This window comes from Porites lutea, chromosome 3, assembly GCF_958299795.1.
Source record: "Porites lutea chromosome 3, jaPorLute2.1, whole genome shotgun sequence".
Lineage (NCBI taxonomy): Eukaryota > Metazoa > Cnidaria > Anthozoa > Scleractinia > Poritidae > Porites > Porites lutea.
Window position 1 is genome coordinate 11,867,154 of NC_133203.1, and position 17,639 is coordinate 11,884,792.

The window sequence follows — 17,639 nt, forward strand, 5'->3', positions numbered from 1 at the left end:
ATGTCCTAGAATATGGAATTCATTATCGAAAAACAAAAAACGCCTCGACTTTTAATATATTCAAGCGTGTGATATAAAACCATTTTTGAGGGACAGAGAGGATGCAATCTAAATACCTTAACACTTCATATCTATATTCTTCTCTAAACACACTTAATATTTACTTTAAAAAATATACGTCTCTTTTCTTTATTTTTAAATGTCGCCTAGTATCTAAGTTACTAGACAATCTCCGAATATCTTTGACGAGTGGAAAAGTTATCAGAAATTTTTAGCCTCACTCAAACTTTAGAAATTTCTAAGCATTATATGCTCTTTCGAACAGTTGTTACACAAAAAAGGTCGTCAGTGGGTGTCCCTAACTTATAACATTTGTGACCTCAATACCTTTTCTATAATGCATTACAATTAACATCCACGGCACGCACGAGGATGATACAGCTAAGTAGTTTTAGCGCTCAATGTGATTGTACGAGACGCCTTATCATTCTTCAAACCGAAACCTTTCTTCAACAATAGAAGAGGGAGAATTCATGCAGAGCTTCTAATACTGTTGGGATTTTTTGTCAGTTGTTATAGTGCATCATTGCATTTGTTATAGTGTCAGTAATTCATACTGGCCCACAGTATGTATGCGGTTACCGTAAGACCCATGTGCTCTTTGATTAATAGCCTGCGCGCAGACACTTTAAACCTTGTCTATATCCACAGTATATGCGATACGTGGGCCGGCTGCACCGCAGGCTATTTGATTAATGGAGTGATTAATACAGTTCTTTAGCTAGTCCGCCATCTTGCGTGCAGTTGTCGGTTTGCCCGAGAACATAACATTTCTGGCGACGAGAAATCGAGCGACCATGCCAAACCTCGGCAAAATAGGAGAGTTCAATTCAGCTACTACAAGCATCAATCGCTACCTGGAGCGACTGGAACAATATTTTGTGGCAATCAGCGTTCCCGCCGATTCTGCAGAGTCACACAAACGAAGAGCAATCCTACTTTCTGTTATTGGCGCCAAGGCTTACGATGTTGTTTCGGAAGCCTGCTCACCGATTCCTCCTTCTGAGAAAACGTATGCACAGCTCACCACTATCCTAAAGAATCATTTCGCACCGAAGAAACTGGTTATTGCCGAAAGATACCGATTCCACAATTGTACACAACACGAAGGCGAGAGTGTCACAACGTTCGCTGCTAATCTGAAACATCTGGCTTCAACTTGCCAGTTCGGCACACACCTGAATGAACCTTTACGCGATCGTTCCGTCTGTGGTCTTCGCAGTAAGGAGACACAAAAGAAACTGCTAACCGAGGAACACACTTTAGATGTAGCACTGAAGGTCGCCCTCGGCGCCGAAGCTGCCGAAAAGGATGTTGCTGCGTTCTCGCAAGATAGTTCAGCTTCCGTTAACAAAGTCGACTCTGGTAATTGTCGAAGTTTTCAGCCTGACCAACGTCGTAAGGGTCCTGGAAAACGAGGCAAGTTCAATTCCTCCGGTAGCAAAATAGGGCACCCACGTTCTCAGTGTAAATACAGAAATTACACTTGTCATTCTTGCGGTAAAGTTGGTCACATCTCGGAGGCATGCAAAGGGAAACCTCAGAAAGTGCAACCAGATAGAAGGATCAGAACCCCCTCAATTAGTCCTCCCGATGATTCGGTTGATCCTTTTTCTCTCTTACTATACAACCTGATCTCAGGCCAGCAAGGTATTGAGATACCCGTTGAACTGAACAGAACCTCTCTTCTAATGGAATTAGGCACTGGTGCAGGCGCGTCAGTTATTTCAGAAGAAACTTACAAGAAACTCTTCATTGGCACACCCCTCATGCCGTCCAATACTCGCCTACGTGATACAGAGGACACCCACTCAGGGTACACGGGCAACGTATGGCACAGCTAAAGTACCAAGAACAGAGCGCCGATGTTCTACTTCTTGTTGTTGAAGGCTCAGGCCCATCCCTATTCGGAAAAGACTGGCTGTCCCGAGTAAGACTCGACTGAACTAAGATCTGCAACATTCGCGTATCGGAGACAAACCTCCCACAGGGCGTGGCTTCCCAGTTGCGCACAACTGTCCAAAATCACCCTAATGTTTTCAAACCAGACCTCGGAACTGTCAAAGGAATCACAGCCAAACTAAAGATGAAACCTGACGCACGTCCAAAGTTTTGCAAGGCTCGTCTTGTCCCCTTATGCTCTGCAGGAAGCTGTTGAAGCTGAATACAGCCGTCTCGAGTCAGAAGGAATTGTCGAACGGGTGGAATTCAGTGAATGGGCTACCCCAATGGTTCATGTCGCCAAGGCAGATGGAACCACACGTTCTTGTGGTGATTATGCCGTTACTGTCAACCCCCAGCTTCACGTCCCTCAGTATCCAATTCCCCTCCCGGAAGATGTATTCTTAAAACTGCGGGGTGGACAACGTTTCACTAAGGTCGACTTCAAGAGTGCCTACCAGCTCCCATTGGATCCTGAAAGCCAGCGGTTGTTACCATCAATACGCACAGCGGTCTTTAGCGCTACAAAAGGCTACCCTTCGGTATTGCGTCTTCACCTGCTCTGTTCCAGCGCACTATGGACATCATCCTTCAGGGTTTAAATCATGTGGCGAGTATACGAGATGACATTCTTATTACTGGCAAGGATGACGATGAACAAATTAAGAACTTAGACAGCGTCCTCAGCCGTCTAGACCATTATGGCTCGCGTGTTCAGCTAAGCAAATGCAAATTCATGTAGAAATCAGTTACGTACATGGGCTGTGTCATCTCTTCCAGCGTAATTTTTCCTACAAAGGAAAAGGTAGAAGCCATCAAACAAGCAGCTGAGAGCTTTCCTTGGAATGATCAATTATCATGGCAAGTTTATCCGAAACCTTAGCTCTATATATCCTCCAACCATTCCATCAGCTTCTCCAGGGTAACCAAGAATTCAAGTGGTCCCCCCGGTGCGAAGAGGCATCTTCAAATGTATTGGTTCATTATGACCCAAGCCTTCCTGTTATTCTTGAGAGCGATGCAAGCCAGTATGGCATCGGAGCAGTCATATTTCACCGCTTCCCTAATGGTGATGAGCGACCTAACGCATATGCCACCAGGTCCTTGAACTTGTCTGAGAAAAACTACAGTCCCATTGAGAAGGAAGGTTTTGCCATTATTTTTGGGGTCACCAAATTTTACTTGTATCTCTTCGGACGCAAGTTCACGGCAGCGAACTGATCACAAACCCCTGTTGAAAATATTTGCTCCGGATTCTGCTCCAGTTTTGGCTGCTGCTAGACTGCAATACGCTGAGAAAAAAAGTGCTAAAAATCGGCCACAAAATGTGTTCAAAGTCTGTTTAAAAATATGCGTGGAATGTTACAAATATCTCTTAAACTATAGAAGATAATGATTTGAGACTTTCACTTTGTCTTTGTCTTAAGTTATTTTTCCAAATTCTCTATTTTTTGGGTTAGCAATGCCCCTGGCCAAAAAGCCCATTTTGTGACGTCATCAATTGTGACGTCACAAAAAGGAAATTTGAGATTTCAAATCGGACAAGTGCTTCAATTTTGTGTGCGTTTTATTTCTGCAAAGTATCACACTATCCGGTTTAATTCTCTTGAAGGAGAAGTCCTTGGGAGTTTTGATTTTTTAATTGGCCACTAGATGGTCACGTGACTCTTTACCAACAGAACGACCATTCCAAAATTTTCCTGGAGTCAAGTATTGTTGCCTGTATCAATTTCAGTGTCATGCCTTTAAAGGAAAGAAAGTTATAGCCCCAAGAACTCCAAAAATGTTTGTGCCTATCGCCCCCACTCAATCTTTTGGCCGATTTTTAGCACTCTTTTTTCCCAGCGTGTAACGCTGGTCCCTTGTTCTCTCTTTGTAAACTACGAAATTGAATTCAAGTCATCTGCTGAAGTAGCCAGCGCTGACGCCTTGTCAAGGCTCCCACTTCAGTACAGGAAAGATGCAAGTGTGGAAGAGGAAATCTTTCATGTGGCCCCTCAGCAGTTGAAACGAAACCCAGTTTCTGCCGCCGAAATCGCCAAGGACACATCTAGGAACCCCTTGTTAGCGAAAGCTCTGTTTCTTACGCAGAATGGTTGGCCTATTAATCACTGCACCGATCCTGAGCTCAAGCCATACTTCACCCGCAGACACGAACTCTCTGTGGAGCAAGGCTGCCGTATGTGGGGCCTTTGAAGTGTACCTCCTTCTTTAAGACAAACCATCCTGACAGAATTACATGAAGGCCATCCTGGAATTGCACATGAAATCAATAGCCCGCAGTCATGTCTGGTGGCCGAAAATAGATCAGGAGATTGAAAAGGTTACCCGTGAATGTCAACCGTGCAACAAAACCCTCAGGGTTCCTCCAGCCTCACCGCTTCTTCCATGGTCTTGGCCGACAGCTCCATGGCAACGTGTTCACGTAGATTTTGCCACCCATCAGGCAAAACAATACCTCATCATGGTCGACGCCCACTCTAAGTGACCCGAAGTGATTGGTCCCATGAAAACAACAACAGCCGACTCAAATATCAATGCCATGCGTCATATTTTTGCAAGATACGGTCTACCAACCCAAGTAGTAAGCAACAATAGCCCACCCTTCCAGTCTGTAGAGTATGAAGAGTTCCCGCGGCAAAATGGCATTCAGAGAATTTTAGTTTCCCCTTACCATCCCTCTTCAAATAGGCTGGCTGAGCGGTTTGTGCAGACTTTCAAGTACGCAATGGAGTCATCAGCTGACGATCCCACAAGCTCTATACAGAAGCACACCATACGGTACTATCGGCTTTTCCCCCGCCAAGCTATTCTTACAGCGAGAACTTCGCACTCGATTGTCTCTGGTTACACCTGATACTGGATCTCGCTTGGCCAGCCAGCAAGACAAAATGAACTCCAATCACGACAAGTTTGCAAAATACAGAAAGATAGCTGTAGGTGACAGTGTTCTCGCACGTGACCACCTATCGAGACAGAAGTGGCAAGCTGGTACTGTCGTTCCTTTCAAGTCCAGTTGAACGATGGATGGAATTGGAGGAGACATGCTCACGATGTACTTCAAAACACCCCCTAGTTCTGCTGTTACTCAATCCAGCTCTGTCGAAGTTACATCTGATCAATCTACTGAAGGCGTTACTTCTCCCAGTACCGAAAGCAGTACACCCCCACCTGAAGAATCAGAGTCAGGGGAGTCGCCAAGCACACCTACTCCTCCCATCCCTGCTCCGCTTCGGTCCAAACGTGCTACTCAACCACCACAGGGACTGATTGAAGAAATGGACTGAAACCATTAAGTCTCGCCTTAATGACATTGAACAGTGCTTCTAATAACTTTATTTCTTTTTTGAACGTTTGATCGTTTAGAGAGTTTCAACAGTTGTCTTGTACTTTAATTTCTTATCAGGCACCACATTTCTGCGGGGAGGTGTTATAGTGTATCATTACATTTGTTATAGTGTCAGAAATTCATACTAAGCTCGCAGTATGTATGCGGTTACTGCAAAACCCATAAGCTCTTTGATTAATACAGTTCTTCGAAGTTCTTTAGTTGATCCGCCATCTTTCGTGCAGTTGTCTGTTTGCCCGAGAATATAACATCAGTGTATGTCTTCTTCGTTCATGATGAGTTTCCTGAGGTACAATGATTGATGGGAGGAGGTAAAAGGCAAGCAAGCACAGCTGGAGGAGAAGACACCAAGATATATCTGCTTTTCGCAAAACTTGATTGGGCATATCGTTATCCGTGAAATGTCAAATGATTACTTTCATTGTTTCGTGAAATGTGACATCGACCTTCCCCTTTCCATCTTAGATCAGTTCTTTAAAGCTTAATCCCTTGGACAATAATGATAATGATAATGATGATAATAATAATAATAACTTCTAATAACAGTAGAAAATTCTTACAATCAAATTGTTGCTCTTTTTAGCAAAAACTGTATTGCATAAAGAGATTGAAATCTTGTTTTGCCAGGTTCCTTTTGAGACGATAATGCTTTTGTTTAGCTCCAATAGCGGCATTTAAGAATTTCAACGGCTACTCAAAGTCAGACAGCGATCTGAACGTCACATTTTAGCTACCTAACTTTTTTATGAAATGAGATGAAGTTAAGCGATCGATTTATCCGTCCATAAAGTTCACGTTCGAAACATCTTCAGTAAAGGATGCGTGAAAAACGGCTTTAGTTCAAGTAACACTGTTCAAGTGATCCGCAAGTACTGAAGAACTGAGTCACTGACCTCCTTTATTCATTAAAGCCGCGATCTTCCGGCTTCCGGCTTAGTCCTGAAGAAGCTCTCTTGATACAAAATTCGTGATGGTATGCCGTTTATTTTGAAAGGGAGATTTTGTTTTACCATATATCAACGGAAAGCTATCAGCTCAACAGTATGAAGTACGCCGAGGGTGTTTCTTGTTACTTATGTGTGGTATGTTTACTCAGGGTGTCGAATGCACGCAAACCATGATTTAGTCCCCATTCTTCTTCGGCCGGGTTCTCAGTTTTGTCGCAATTACGGGCCTTTCGGAACTTTGTTTTCGATTTGCAGAGTTTCATTCTTTCGCTCCCCAAGCGAATGAATGAAACTATTTATTAAGATGTAATCAGCTGTTCACAACCTAACCAGCGCCCGTCAGCAGCAGTCCACTTTTGCAAGTCACATCTCCCAGCCCTGTTGTGTTAATGTTGATTAAAACATTTCATTGCCAGGGAAAATCACCAGCTGTGGTTATGACAGAAGATATCAAACAACTGAAGACCTCTCTTTAACTATACAAGATGCCGGATGTAGAGTTGATCTACAGTCAACTTTATGTGAAAAGATGAAAAGTTTAGTCGATATACTTAGGGTCTCGGGTTACTTAAATCATCATTAAACGAAAGTCCTTGACTCTTTTTAATCCTCCTTTAATTCTGAAGGATAAGATATTTCTTAGCCCTTTAATAAAGACACTTTTAACCTGTTTTGAAACTTGGCTCGCATACTTCTCATGTTTTGGTCTGTTTGGTGTCGACCTCACGTGCACAGCTCCCTACAGCTGGCTAAGAGCCGGCCATACTCTCCTCATGTCTCCAGTGTCATTACCGGTATTTATTTTTTTTACCTTTTTTTTTTCTACTTGTTTGTTAACTTTTGTTGTTTTTCTTTTCTTTTATTGCAGCTATGCTAAAGAGTTCATATACACGGAAAGGCTGTTTTTTCACAGCTCATCACAGTTTCAGATACTGTTGGCCATCGTAACTTCTTGCGGACCCCAGCCGGCAATTTTTCAAACGAGATTTTTAGTGCTTCATGGCACTATTATGGGCACTAATAACACTCTGTTCAACGTCCTCTGATGATTTTGCACTCTCTTTTTCGGCTAGTTTACTGCTTCTTTCAGTTGCTGCTCAGTTCAGTTAAGTTTACGTTTAGTTTAGCCTGATATATAACATTAGACCAAGACGATTACAATTCTTTCCTTTTCCCCAAAAAGCCATGCATGGCAATGTAAGTGCCGGATGAACAAAAATTCAATGGATTGCGCCGGTTTCACCTGCGGCTCGAACAGTATTAATTTCCTCGCGATCGTCTAAATCTTATTATATGGAACTGGAACTCAAAAAATATTTTGTGCTTTATTTTAATTTTTCGATGACCATTTTTCGCTTACAAGGTTTGGCTGAAACGTAATCACTTACGGCACAATATGATCTCAGCAAAAACAGAAACGGAGATGGAGTGCATACTATTGCAGTCACCCAAAGCGACTCACACTGTCTGTGTTAATTTTCTCATGATATAAGTCTTGGTTGTAAAATCATTAAAGAAAACAGCATCAGTATTTTCTGCACTAAAAGTAAAATCTTTACAGCAGCAGTATTTGCATTTTTCTTAGGTTGGAAATGTTACGGATCATGCTGTTATTTGAGGAAGCTTTTTGGTTCCTTAAGTTTATTTTTATTCATCGAAAGTGTTTTAGATCCTGATAGTTCCTAGCTGAGTTTGTAATATCTGGATTCGGCTTAACAATATAAAGATTAAGAGAGCGATATAAACATGAGTCAGTCAGTAAAGCTTTAGCCTTAGGGAAGTAACAGAGTGTTTTTGCCCTGTGACGAATATTGAGCGGGATCAGGGACGCCATTCGAAGTAGTGCCATCCGGTTTACTTTAATGGACCTATAACTTTCCAAACGGATTAAGTTAAACTGGGTTCGTTTAGAAGAGCAGGAACATCATATTAAACAGTACAAAATGTTTAAGTTTTCGAATAATCTGCTGAAAATATTCATTCGTGAGGCAATGTAAAAGAAATCATAAAAAAGTTCATGAGAAGAGAAAGGAAAGACGTCGTAGAAATGTTGTTTGTCTGTTTGTCCAATTTTTTTTTTTTTTTACGGTTTATTTATCTTTCTTTTTTTTTTCCTTCTTCTTTAATACACGAGCATGTTATGGTAGGAACGAGGCGCTAGCGGCTTGTTTACTGTCACCTTTCTCAACTAGATTTCTTTCGGCCAGTATCAACGCAGCATGAGTCGCTGCATGTCCCAAAATTGTCTTGTTAGGGAATCAAATAAATTCTCTTGTTACCTCTTCTTTTGAGTTGCAATATATAGACAGTGTATAGACATATAAACGCTTCCGAATCACATAATTGCATTCGCTTGTGAACAATATATTAGGTACAATTGTATCTATATCGTTTCAAATACTTTGCGAATTATTATTTCCCTTCCGGAAAGTAGCCAAAACAATCTAGCAACCATGCAAGCGTTGGTTTCCTTCTCTCGCTAAGAAAGCAAAGGAAACCGGAAATTCACAGCTTATGCAGAAGCACGAAGTTGTTATTCGGTGAAAACGTTAACTCAAGGAGTAAAAAGTACCAATCTTCAACTGACAATAGTTCAAATTTGAACCCCTCTGGGCTTTTTTCCGGTGCCTAAAGCTAACATGGTTCTTATGTGTCACATGTGATTCGACCTGGTCTTGAAGAGCGTTGACAGAATTTTCCCGGCGAAAGGAATAAGTTCAAAGGGAGGTAACCTGTCTGCTTCCTGACCGCAACTATTTACAGACCTTTAATTAACCAATTGAGTTACAGTACTCCACAGGTATAATTAGCTAAATTATCATGCGCGAGACTCAAGTCTCCAGAGTTACTTAAACTGGTGCCAAGAAGCCGAGAAGTTGACTGTTTGCACCAAAACTGCGAGCTTGCTGAGGAGGTGATTCAGCTTAGGCAATATGTCTGCAAAAGTGAAATATGGTTCCGCGTTCTCGCCTGTCATCCCTTCCAAATCCACCCTAAACCATCCATTCTCTATCAAAAACTTACTAAACATCGAAGATCAAAGTGAAGTCAAAGACCAAAACAGAGCCATCACGGATATTTCTCAAACAAGTACCTTACCTACACATCCCATAAAAGAGGCTACACAAGCAAACATGAATTTAACTGAGTGCTTATGGCCGGCTTGGGTTTATGCCACAAGATATTCAAGACATGGAATTCCACCAGGTAAGTTTTAGCACCTTGGCTTCCTTATTATTATTACTTTTGCCTACTGTGACATTTCAGCTGACAATGTAACTTGTTAGGAAAATGACTTTGCCATTGGATTGCATAAATCTTATCATAAGTCTAGCTGTCGGACTCAGCATGGAAAGGCATAAATCAAGCACTATAAGTAAATGGCACCTACTTGAAAGCCATCAAAATTTCTGAATTTTTCACGTAATACAGAGAAGTATTTAGCACGGAAATGGTATATTTTATGATTTAGAATAGCATCCGATCGTTAAAGTCAAATATAAGCATACCTCATTGCCTGGGCTCAATACTGATAGGACCCGTGTAATGCTTAGATGGAAGTTGTGTTGCTGTACGTAGCCACCTCTACCTTTTGAGGAAACGCACCAAAACAACCAGAAGCACCGAATGGAAACAAATCACCCGCCGAGCAATTGTTTGTATATTTTAGTGATCTTCAGACTAAATCTTCCTCACGAGACTGACTGGTTCTTTTGGATTTTCTATCTTTGGTTGTTGATTTAGACATTTATAATTCAAGTTGTAGAAGTGTACAAAGGTCAGATGAAAGCAAGAGAAACTACACACTGTAAAAAATTTCAAAGTGTTTACCCAGATCATAATAACTATAAAACAGGATTAACTTGAAGGATGAACTCCTATGAAAGTATTTCAGTTTTCCTCTCACCCGAAATAAACAAAACGCTGACGTTTCGCTGCCAACATACAGATGATTTTAACAGTCGCGGACTGACACCTTACTCTGCTCAAAAACCCTTCTGTGTCCCTCTTTTTGCTTTTGTTGGAAATACATCTGATTTATAATCATGAAAGCTCAAAATAGGTATTCATATACCAAAAAGACTAACATGCACCAGTATGTTTATCAAAAAGCCGCAAATCTTGACCCAGAAACCACTGTATAAATCTCGACCATGAAAGACCATGGAGGCGATAACGCAATTACCTCAAACATGATTAATAGGAGTAAATATAAATCACACTCGGAAATATTCAGAGAAGGTTAAACGTATTTCCTGATATTGATATCAAGTGGAGGAAAGATGGCCTGACTCTAGCAGGTCAGTTTTTTTTTTCTCAACTTGTACAGGTTTCTATTATTGTTCGGTAGCTGTACAGTGCATGAGTTCGCGTGATGCAATGATCCGGAAGAACTTGAGACAATGATAATGTCTTACTCGAGACTCAGACTCACTATGTCCATACTCCTTGCTTACTCTTTTAAATTGATGGATTCATTTCCAAAAAACCAACTAAAAGCAAGACTGTTCGAGGGTTTCATTTGAAAGAACTGAACTCCCTTACCATAAATAAGGTGTACGGATGCTGTCCTTTTCATAGACTCCCTTGGGAACTGTTCTAAAAATAAGTGGGCATTCAGTTAAGTAACCAATAATATTTGGTTCATTAAGTCGTAGTCTTATTGAAGAAAAGACATAACCAGAGTATAATACCATCAACTGACGTGATACAACTCACTTTGACTCTGAAGATGACTACCGCACAGGTTGTCGAAACGTCAGTCACTGTCAACAAGAACAGTCCTATTCAGGACTACTTTCACCCGGGACGATCAAACTCAACCTACTTTTGAAATGACTCCTGGGTTCAAACCTTTCACAATAAATTCACTGCCCGTATGGATAAACCTTGTTTTTAAGTGGATGAGTTAATTCAAGTTATTTGCTCACATTAATACCCACTCCTGAGCCGGACAGTGTCCGGCACTGTGTTGGGTAGCTAATATTTGCTGCACACCTTTTGGACAAGAATGAGTCGCCCTTTCTTGATACTAAATACCGAACGTTCTACTGGTAAGCTCCGACAGAGTTATGTTTCGTACAGAAGTCGACGATTCAGTCTTCAAACCTACAATGGACTTGTTCGAATTGTTGATAGATGGTCAAAGAATGTTGTTATCGTTGAAAACCTGGGTCAAAAAACATGATAAAAACATGCAAAAACATCACTGAAGATTTAATCACATATATATCGATTCATTTTCTCCTTCTGGTAAACCAACTTATTTCCTTCAGATCCTAGACACTTATGAACCCGTTACATTCAGTTTGTTTTAAGAACACTGAATAATACTGAACGTCGCAACTTGGCGAGAGCAAACCGTACCAAACACCACCCCTTTTATGTTTATATAATTGAAGAAGTTCACTCAATTACCACCCTTGGCTTGTTACAAAGAGTTAGTATAGGTGGAAATGTTTAACTACAGAGTTAGACGAGTTGTATGAATTAAAAAGTTAGTTACAATTGATACAATTTCTATTCTTTGATTTCGTTGTTTTATTGTTTCTTGTAGCTAACTACACGAACCCAAGACGCCCTCGAAAGCCCATCAAAAGGCAGAAACAAAGGCCCCTTTTCTCACCAGAGCAACTCCAAAAACTAGAAGTAGAGTTTGGTAACGAAAAATACATCTCTAAGTCACGTCGCTGCAAGTTAGCTGCAGAAATAGGCTTGACGGAAGCACAAGTGAGAACATGGTTCCAAAACAGGCGCACAAGATGGCGGAAAGAGGTACACGAGGAGGAAGAAGATCCCAGCTGGATCACGCACACTGGAATAACAGCTGCAACATATGATGCTGGAGCTATGAACAACAACTGCATGATAGTGCGAGGATATTGTTCAGCATAAAGACATCTAAAGCTTTACTGTTAACGAGATAGCTCTGCTGTTTTATTTGCTAAACAACAAAATAAATTGACAGCTAATGGCGTTCATATCTCACACGCCCGGGAGAGAAAAAACGGGAAAGTTGGTTTTGCAAATATAAGATTTCGCTAGAACACATGCAGGAAAGGCAATTGTGATTTGTGCGCCAAGTACCTTGGGGCAAAGAATTTGCGATCGATCACATTTTCAGATAAATTTCTTCCCTTTTCCACAAGGTTTTCATTCGCCAACATACGCATATTTCATAGAGCGTTTTTTTATAATATACGAAATTATACAGTTTGTGCACACTTATACTATGAAAAGTGTGCCGAAAAAACAGTTTTATACTGAGCTGGTTCCATGCTTTTCTTAACCCATCTAAATATAAAAAGTAGGTTTAGGTTGTCTTTTATTTTCAATCCGTATACATTTCAATATGAAATACCAACACCGAAATTAACTTTGTTTTCATTATCACTGAATTGCATAAGGCCCCATACATATCTTTTCCAATAAACCTTTAGTCATTGGCCTACTGGCAAATGTTGATGAATTTCTACTGTCGCGTAACTTTACAAGGGTATTAGACACATACGGCTAAAATAGTTGACCTTGATATTACGGAATCAGCGTAAACAAGATGGTCGCCGTCTTCCGAGTTGTGTAGATAAAAAGTTGAAGATTTGTAAAGCGGACAATACGCTGTTATTACTAGGATTTATTGTAAATCTACAAGCCCCCATCGACATGCCGCTTTTATTTCCATGCGTTCCTTCTCTTAAACCTTATTTTAGAAGTCATAGTGGGGCGGGCCAAGAGCTTTCTTAAACTCAGTTATTGTAGTCAATGATATTAAGGAATCCATCCACAGACTTTTCTCAACTCACATCCAATGAGTGAGACTTCAGTTTCAATAAGGTAGACGTTTCTCACTCAGTCTCAGCGATTGACTATGACCCTAAGATAAGTTGGATTTCAAAAACGTCTCAGTCACGTTTAAGTGAGGACTCCAGCAGCGCGAGCAAGCGACCCCTTAGTCAAGTTGAGTACCTCTGAGTGAAGGGTTTATTGAGAAGGTATTTGAGTTCAGGCTTAGAGTGAAGGCAAATCCGCAAGCAGTCTACTCAATTTGTTCCTTTAAATTTAAGTTTACTACTGAGCCTTAAATACAACAAAAAGTTAACGCACAGTAGTAAGTAATAATCAACGCAGTTTAGAGGACAAGAAACTGTTGTCATTGAGAGGTCTTTCAGCTGCATCGAGAGACGCAGTCGGTTTATTCATGAGTGGCGCTGATCGTAACAAATGATCACCGGGATTCTCAGATAATACAACTGACATACAAAAATGATAGTAACGCTCAAAATACAACTCATAGTAAATTTTGGACGGTTTATATTATCTTATACACTATTCACCATCTGTGTGATATACAAGAAGCTCGAAAACAACAAGGCTGTGAACGCAAAGGGTGTATCGGTTATATTGTCGGGTTATATCACATTTTTAAGCACCAAGTACATGAACTTATTGTATCCTAAACTGTCAATTTTCTTTGTAAAACGTGAAATATGCAATAAAAATGTTAAAAACCGCTGTAATCACAGTTTACTTTGTCTCATAAACGAGTAATTTTTTTATTTGGCCTGCGATCTTATAACTCTGGTCGTATGAGCTTAGTGCTAACTCTACTAAATCAAGTTATTTCGTTTCCTTTTCCCCTCCAATGTGCTAGAAAGCGACTCGAAACCGGTTACGTTGCCATCGAGTAACGCTGATTTAGTGTTATTCATTGGGTAGAGATTTAGCCAGTGTTTGGTCTTTTTTCTCCATTGAAACTGACTAACAACCGTGATCTTGGTAGTAGTTGAGTGCCAACTCTTCATTTCACCTTAGCCTTCATGAGTACTCAACCGGCTCACAATGGATTGTTATCAATAGAGATCCACTATTTTACATCAGGACAGCAAAAAAGTGTTGTTATCAATTTGTTAAAGTGCTTTGGGTATTTCATTCTTTAGCAAGTGAGCAACAAACAACCAGCGCTTGGTCCTTTGATTTTATACAGTTAAGTGACTTTTAACATACTTTGGATGTTCCTTAACCTTGAAGATAACTTCTTTTCAAGAGGGACCGTCTATCTTTATTAGACTGACGAGAACTACGACTCTTTCCCTGTAATGCGTTGCGTTTTACTTCTTTGAAACAAAAAACAAACGTGGTTTGGTTCGTTGTTCTTACTTGAGTGAGTCAGTACGACATGTGATTTTAGGTGTTACTCAGTAATGTTAAATTTGTTTCATTGCGACAGAATAAAAGAAGAAAGGCGAAAAAATTATAACTCAAAGCATTTTCCCACCACAGTTCAATTTCAAGCTGGTTAGCAAATATTACTCCTACAGAAACTGGAATCAACTTGTTTCCTGCACAAAAATGTCATTCGGTTTTCAAGAAACTCACTTGGATAAGCTTGTCGAAATGAATTACTCGCCAATTACTCCGCATTCACCTGATAATCCTGTAGTTTACTTAAAACAATTAAATTTGTAGCTTTTGGGTGATGTTAGAAGTCTCAAGCTGAACTGAAAAAGGCCGTGCGAACATTTATAAGACAATTTCTTTCCATGGCTCCGTCGCTTAGACTGAAAGAGAAACTCCAATGACAGACGGCAGTTTTCAAACGGCTCACATGCAAAGGATTGATAAGTTTAGTTTGCAGCATATAATTGTTAAATTTGCAAATTTGAAACGAGTCACTGAATTATCTTCAGTCTTACAGCAATGACATAATCACTAAATATCGCAAGTAAATGAATGTTGGGTGAACAACGTATCAAACAGCATACCTTAATAGTGACAAAATCGCAAACATGTGATCCTTAGGCTTGGTAACCTCCCCTCAATTTAAGGTGCGGGTGGGCGTTTTGAAGCTTCTAGCAATTCGGAAAACACTTCAAATCGAACTCTGTGCACCCCGCAATGCGTATGGATTCGGAGCACAGCTCTTTGCTCACAAGTAAGTAGGAGAAAGAATAACGTTCCATTTTTCTTGCTCGGCCTGGCTGTCCTCACTTTCTGCGCATTTCGCGTTGTTTCTGACTTAGTCTAGGACCCTCTCGAGGTGTTTGTGAGTCGTATTTTGTTAGTAAAGAGGCTTCTTACGGAGAAAACATGCCACGGCAAAATAAGTAAACGAAAAAAAACAGGATGTAACATATTATGAGAAAACATGCGAACATACGTGGGGAAATAGACGGGCTATTTCTTATTTTAGCACTAAGATCACAAGGTCATCGCATCCGCCGAGAGTCCGGTTTCATTTAGGACCGAAATAAACAAGCAGTAGACAACAGGGAACGCTTGAAAAAGAAGAAAGATAATTTGATGCCCCACCAAGCTCACAAAACTAAAACATTAATTTATGTCGAATGGCACAATTTTTCTGCGAGGGACTTACGTATTTATTTATATGCGTATTCATCATTTAAGGCAGTGATAACAAGCACTACAACTGATTGCAAATTCACACGGTAAAAAACGTCTGATTAGATCAAAATGAATGATACTGATACACCTCCAACAGCGCTCTGTCTTGTTGCCAAAACGACAACAAAGCCTTGATTCTTGCTTTGGAGATTGCTCCTTAAGTGATACATTTAATGTGTGCTAGGCCTTATAACATCTAGTTTACGAAACCGCGTTGCGATGGCAACGCCTTAACAAAAAGAGCAGTTTAAATACGAATTTAGTTTCTTTTAACTATTTTTTTTAAGAGAGTAAGAGAGATATGGTAAACGCGCCCCATGATTGAAAGATAATAGTATAATACGCGAGAAAGGTTAAAGTTTTTGAACAATGCAACTAAAACAAAAGTTTTTTAAAAACAGGGCCATACGTGTGACTTCACCTTTTCCAAAAAGATCAAAACGTGACGAATCCATTTAAAAATTGCGCCACCCGTGACAGTTTTCAGACCAATCGGGATATAGCATTTTAACCATTTTCGTTGATTAATGACGTCTCAGAAACAAACACGAGAGCTCCCCTGGATATGGATCGTGATAAAAGCATTAAACGGCGGCCAGGATGGCGGAATATGCTAAGGGGCGTGTTAAGGCATCGGTAAACTGCATACTAACTGAATTAAACTTGATGGATTATCACAGATTAACTACAGGCGAACATAGTCAACGCAGTTGGATTTATATGAATCAATCTCGGACCGTTTGAAATATGTCGTCATTCGGAAGTGCATTGTGGAAGGATTTCCATGATTTCAATTAACAGTTTATCATTTCCGGCGAAAGTGTAATGTTCCACCTCGCACTCAGTCCGAAAATCTTGATTGGCTCAGTATTTGGAAATTAATTTTCTGCCTAAAATTATTTTTACACCATAATACTTTAGAATTAGCTCTATCACACAAGCGGCATCCGACTAGATACTTGGGCGAAGACCTCTTTAAGTTGTTTTGGAACAACGATTCTGCTAATACAAACATCGCTTTAAGTTTAAAGAGAAAATCAATCAAAACCCTATCAATTAAGCTGATCTTAACTGACTGTCGGGCGTACTGCCAACACCGACACCGCAAAGGGAAACATAAAAATGTTAGGAACGGGCTGAAAGAAAGAGTTTTCAACACCGCAAACCCGGCCCCCGTTGATATCAAATTCTTTGCAATAGACTAAATAATCAGATATTAAAGTCTTAGAAGTGAAACATCAACATAATGTTTAGCTTATTTGAAAAGTTACTGACGAGTTATTCAACTTGGCAAATATCCGTCAACCCCTAATTTTCTGTTTCCTCGGCTTTGCTTATGATAATTCAGTGAGCGATTCCGCCTGCTTTCCGTTAGGAAATATAGTAAATACGTTTTCCGCCCTGTTAAGGTTAGAAAGAGAGCCGTGCAAACTAGCACTAACACTAAATATAGAACAAAACTTTCTGCCTGAGCTTCTTAATATAAAAGCTGTTTTCCTCAGACAATTTCCTGTTGCAGGCACTTAGACTGGAACAGACCACGACTCAACTTAATTTATAACTACTTGAGGACGTAACAAATGAGTTACGTAATGGACCTCCAGCTAAGTACCGTAAACTGCCGCTTATAGCCCCGTCCCTCCCCCCCCCCGCCACTTATAAGTCCCCCAAGTTATCGACCCATAAACCTGTAAACAAAATACAAGTATTGAAGTTAATTTGATTTTATTATGACGTTTGGAGCTTTATCAAAGAACCAGTAAATGAAAACGTATTTTGATCAGCAATGGTGCGTTCATAGATTGAAGCTTGTTTCGAGCGGCTTTAGTATTCTATTCTGGTTATACTAAAGCTCCCCTTGGATGTAAGCCCCTCCGTTTATAAGCCTACCTAAAACCCCGTACGGAGATGTGCAAGCTTAAGGATTATGTATATCAGTA

General features: G+C 40.3%; 2 protein-coding genes across 2 annotated transcripts; both read left to right on the forward strand.

Annotated features, from left to right (window-relative positions):
* Nucleotides 1-857: 857 nt before the first annotated feature.
* LOC140931561 (uncharacterized) lies at nucleotides 858-5,021 on the forward strand. Its single transcript, XM_073381365.1, has 4 exons — nucleotides 858-1,889; nucleotides 2,208-2,543; nucleotides 3,847-4,180; nucleotides 4,693-5,021. The coding sequence occupies exons 1-4, from the start codon at nucleotides 858-860 to the stop codon at nucleotides 5,019-5,021; spliced, it is 2,031 nt and encodes a 676-aa protein (XP_073237466.1).
* A 4,125-nt stretch (nucleotides 5,022-9,146) lies between these two features.
* On the forward strand, nucleotides 9,147-13,789 carry LOC140929381 (T-cell leukemia homeobox protein 1-like). Its single transcript, XM_073379182.1, has 2 exons — nucleotides 9,147-9,504; nucleotides 11,855-13,789. Exons 1-2 carry the CDS (start codon nucleotides 9,231-9,233, stop codon nucleotides 12,190-12,192), a joined length of 612 nt encoding a protein of 203 aa, XP_073235283.1. The 5' UTR covers nucleotides 9,147-9,230; the 3' UTR covers nucleotides 12,193-13,789.
* Nucleotides 13,790-17,639: the final 3,850 nt, after the last annotated feature.

Bases quoted from the DNA above. Each gene is read 5' to 3' on its own strand.
- LOC140931561 (XM_073381365.1), top strand. From the start codon at position 858: ATGCCAAACCTCGGCAAAATAGGAGAGTTCAATTCAGCTACTACAAGC. The intron at 1,890-2,207 runs GTATGGCACAGC...TATGCTCTGCAG, and splicing joins ACTCAGGGTACACGGGCAAC to GAAGCTGTTGAAGCTGAATA. The intron at 2,544-3,846 runs GTATTGCGTCTT...CTTTTTTCCCAG, and splicing joins CTACAAAAGGCTACCCTTCG to CGTGTAACGCTGGTCCCTTG.
- LOC140929381 (XM_073379182.1), top strand. From the start codon at position 9,231: ATGTCTGCAAAAGTGAAATATGGTTCCGCGTTCTCGCCTGTCATCCCT. The intron at 9,505-11,854 runs GTAAGTTTTAGC...TGTTTCTTGTAG, and splicing joins AAGACATGGAATTCCACCAG to CTAACTACACGAACCCAAGA.